Source organism: Chlamydomonas reinhardtii, chromosome 1 (assembly GCF_000002595.2).
Source record: "Chlamydomonas reinhardtii strain CC-503 cw92 mt+ chromosome 1, whole genome shotgun sequence".
Lineage (NCBI taxonomy): Eukaryota > Viridiplantae > Chlorophyta > Chlorophyceae > Chlamydomonadales > Chlamydomonadaceae > Chlamydomonas > Chlamydomonas reinhardtii.
Window position 1 is genome coordinate 2289190 of NC_057004.1, and position 2717 is coordinate 2291906.

Below are 2717 nucleotides of genomic sequence, written 5' to 3' on the forward strand. Positions count from 1 at the left end.
AAATAGTTCCCATCCTTGCGCAGACGCGACGCGGCCTGCAAGTCACGTTCAAGGAAAACGTGCATTATGCATAGGGCATTCCCTCCGTCTGGAGCCTCTCAGCCTCAGCACATCAGTATAAATACATACAGCGGCACGTTATTCAACAGTCACCTTCCCCACGCTTGCCAACATGCTGGTTGACGGTGTCATCTTTTGACTAGGTGCTATATTGCATGCGCCACAGAGCGGAACCTCACGCGGAAACCTGTTCAGCTAGGGATCAGCTAGAACACACACCCTCTTGTTTGCATCGCTTTTAACATTCCGATGCTGGGCGGACCCCAGACCAGCAAGCACCCATGGTCAGCAGATGACAGTCCCCTTACAGCGTCCACCTGCCTCAGCGCTGGCGGCGTCTCATTAGAGACTCCACCAGTTCCAGCACCGACGGCGTCGTTATCCAGTCACCCCTGCAACTGCTCCGTTCCAGTCATGCCATTGAAGCTCCCCTCGCTAGAAGCACACGTAAATCGCTTCCTCACCAGACTAGACGGGGCCGCAGGTCCTGAATCTGCCCGTTCTAAAGTATCATACCGCGTTGGCGGCGCAACAACCACAGTCTTGCACTCGTCATACAGCGTATCCTGCCTAACACAGGTCCACAAGCTCCAGCCAGCAAGCTAAGCTCGCCCTCTCCCTCCTGCGCTGCCCCTAACCCCCAGCCTGACCATACTAATAGCAGCCGGCGAATACGGCGCCCGCCTCGAAGTCGTTGTCCAAATTAAGCATCAGCACAAGCGCCGCCGTATTCAACTCCACCACAGCAATGCATCGCGCCAGTAGCTACCTAGCCGCCGGCTTACACATCGTCCTCTGGCAAAAGCGTGGCCGCACTGCTCCTGGCTCCTGGCTGCTGCTGTGTCCGCCCGCGTTTGCTGCTGCTTATACTGCCGTGGAAACGGTGGCGGGCACCGCGGGCACCGCAAATATGTTCATGAAGCCCTGTTGCGTCTGTGGGAATCAATCGAGATGTGCATACAGGGCATCAGGCACAGAGGTTGGTGCATGCCAGGTTCAAGCTGCAAAGTTGACCCGCCGGCCGGCAGGTGGCCCCCTGGCGCCCCCGGTCCGCGACAAGACAGCTGCCTGTGCAATGCAATGGCCCACGGCTCACCTCGCCCTCATCAATGAACAGGTTGTCGGGCTCGCGGAAGGCGCCGTGTAGCGCAATCAGCGCGATGCTAATGCTGAGCGCCGAGAAGAAAACGGTGCCCACACTGTGGAAGAAGGCGACAGACAAGGACCATGGGAAAGTCAGAATCCCGTGCGAACCATTTGTACTACCGTGCGTCCGGACCGTACTGCAGAAGGCCCAGCAAAAGCGCTGCTTCACAATCGAGCCCGTCGTCCCCACCCGTGTTGCCGTCCCTGGGGATACCATTATACTTGCGCGCCCTGGCTTTGCCCAAAACACCTGCTTGCACCCATTGCCGCACCCTTCGCCGCCCATTGCTACAGCGTGCTACAGCGGTTTCACCCCTTTCTGTCTGGACGGTCCTATGCAGCACACCCGCGTCCGCGTCCCGTGCCAGTGCCTGAGCAGTGCACCGCCCTCTCCACCCATACTTCCCTGTTAACCTGACCATCCTCGATTACATGGTATTCCCCTAGTTGCGCTCTGCCCCACCGTCTGCGTGGTCGGAGTACTCGTGCCGGTTTCCTGGCGCCTCACCCCTTCCCTCCCCTGGTCCGCCCCCGCCCTTTCTCCCTTCACCCCACGACTTGATTTCTCCTTGCACGCCCATTCCAGCGGTCCATCGTACCCCGTGCTTTCTGACCCACCTTGTGAGGAAGAAGATGGTGATGAAGGAAATGGCCGACATACCAATCAGCTTTTCCCGCTCGCTGCAATGCAAAATGTTCGTGACGTCCGTTAGGTTTTGTCGGAGACGGCTTAGGTCCCCTGGACGCTGACTCCTACCTCAATGTCCGCCCGCTGATGACGAGGGGCGTTGTCCGCATCAAGAACACGTAGATCCAGCTGCCCGCCAGCAGCGCCAGCACCAGCAGCGACGAAGGGTGCAGCACAAACGTGAACGCCGTGCAGAGCAACATGACGATCAAGTAGTTGACCTTGAAATAGTTCGCATTCTTGCGCAGACGCGACGTGGCCTGCAATGCAGGGTCACGAAAGGCGTGTCTAGGCCATTTTCTTCGTCTGGGGCCTCTGAGCACAACAGCTGGCACGCGACCAGCAACAGGCAGCTTCGCCAAGCTCGCTAAACTTACCTCCGCGAGGTTGCCGGGCTTTGAGAAAGCATTGCGATCCACTACCTCAGCCCACGGCTTGCCCTGCGAGGAGAGCGACGACGGGTTGGGCGACTGGCTCGCTCAATTGCATCCGCGCTCCTCCCTCAAGCACGCCACACCTGTCTTGCCACGCCAGAAGCATACTCCTTCAGCCGACCAGCGATTAGCATTAGAGCGCCGACGCCAGGCGGAGGCGAAGGCGCCGAGCCCACAGAAGTTGGGGCAGCAGGTGGCACTGGCGCGCTCATAGCTCTTCTGTTTGCCTAGTACAAGCTTGAACGTACCGCGCCTATGTAAGCTGCGAGTTGAAAACGCGTCGCAAGATAAACACAAAGTCCTCTCTGGGGTCCTTTCAAGTTTCAAGAAGGGCCGTTCGTGCTTATGACTTCTACTTAAGCGGTGCGTGTAGTAATTGAATATTATAG

The 2717-nt window shown here is 58.1% G+C and overlaps 1 protein-coding gene across 1 annotated transcript; it reads right to left on the reverse strand.

The window, feature by feature from the left end:
* Window positions 1–2: 2 nt before the first annotated feature.
* Window positions 3–2717, reverse strand: CHLRE_01g012500v5 (uncharacterized protein). The gene is made up of 6 exons (XM_001689830.2): window positions 2412–2717; window positions 2272–2334; window positions 1964–2154; window positions 1825–1887; window positions 1157–1259; window positions 3–993 (listed from the first exon to the last, which is right to left on the reverse strand). Exons 1-6 carry the CDS (start codon window positions 2538–2540, stop codon window positions 925–927), a joined length of 618 nt encoding a protein of 205 aa, XP_001689882.2. The 5' UTR covers window positions 2541–2717; the 3' UTR covers window positions 3–924.

Excerpts from the sequence above, each read along its gene's own strand:
- CHLRE_01g012500v5 (XM_001689830.2), bottom strand. The coding sequence starts at position 2,540 with ATGAGCGCGCCAGTGCCACCTGCTGCCCCAACTTCTGTGGGCTCGGCG. Across the intron at positions 1,888-1,963 it reads ATCAGCGGGCGGACATTGAG|CGAGCGGGAAAAGCTGATTG; the intron begins GTAGGAGTCAGC and ends TTTGCATTGCAG. Across the intron at positions 994-1,156 it reads TGTTCATTGATGAGGGCGAG|ACGCAACAGGGCTTCATGAA; the intron begins GTGAGCCGTGGG and ends TGATTCCCACAG.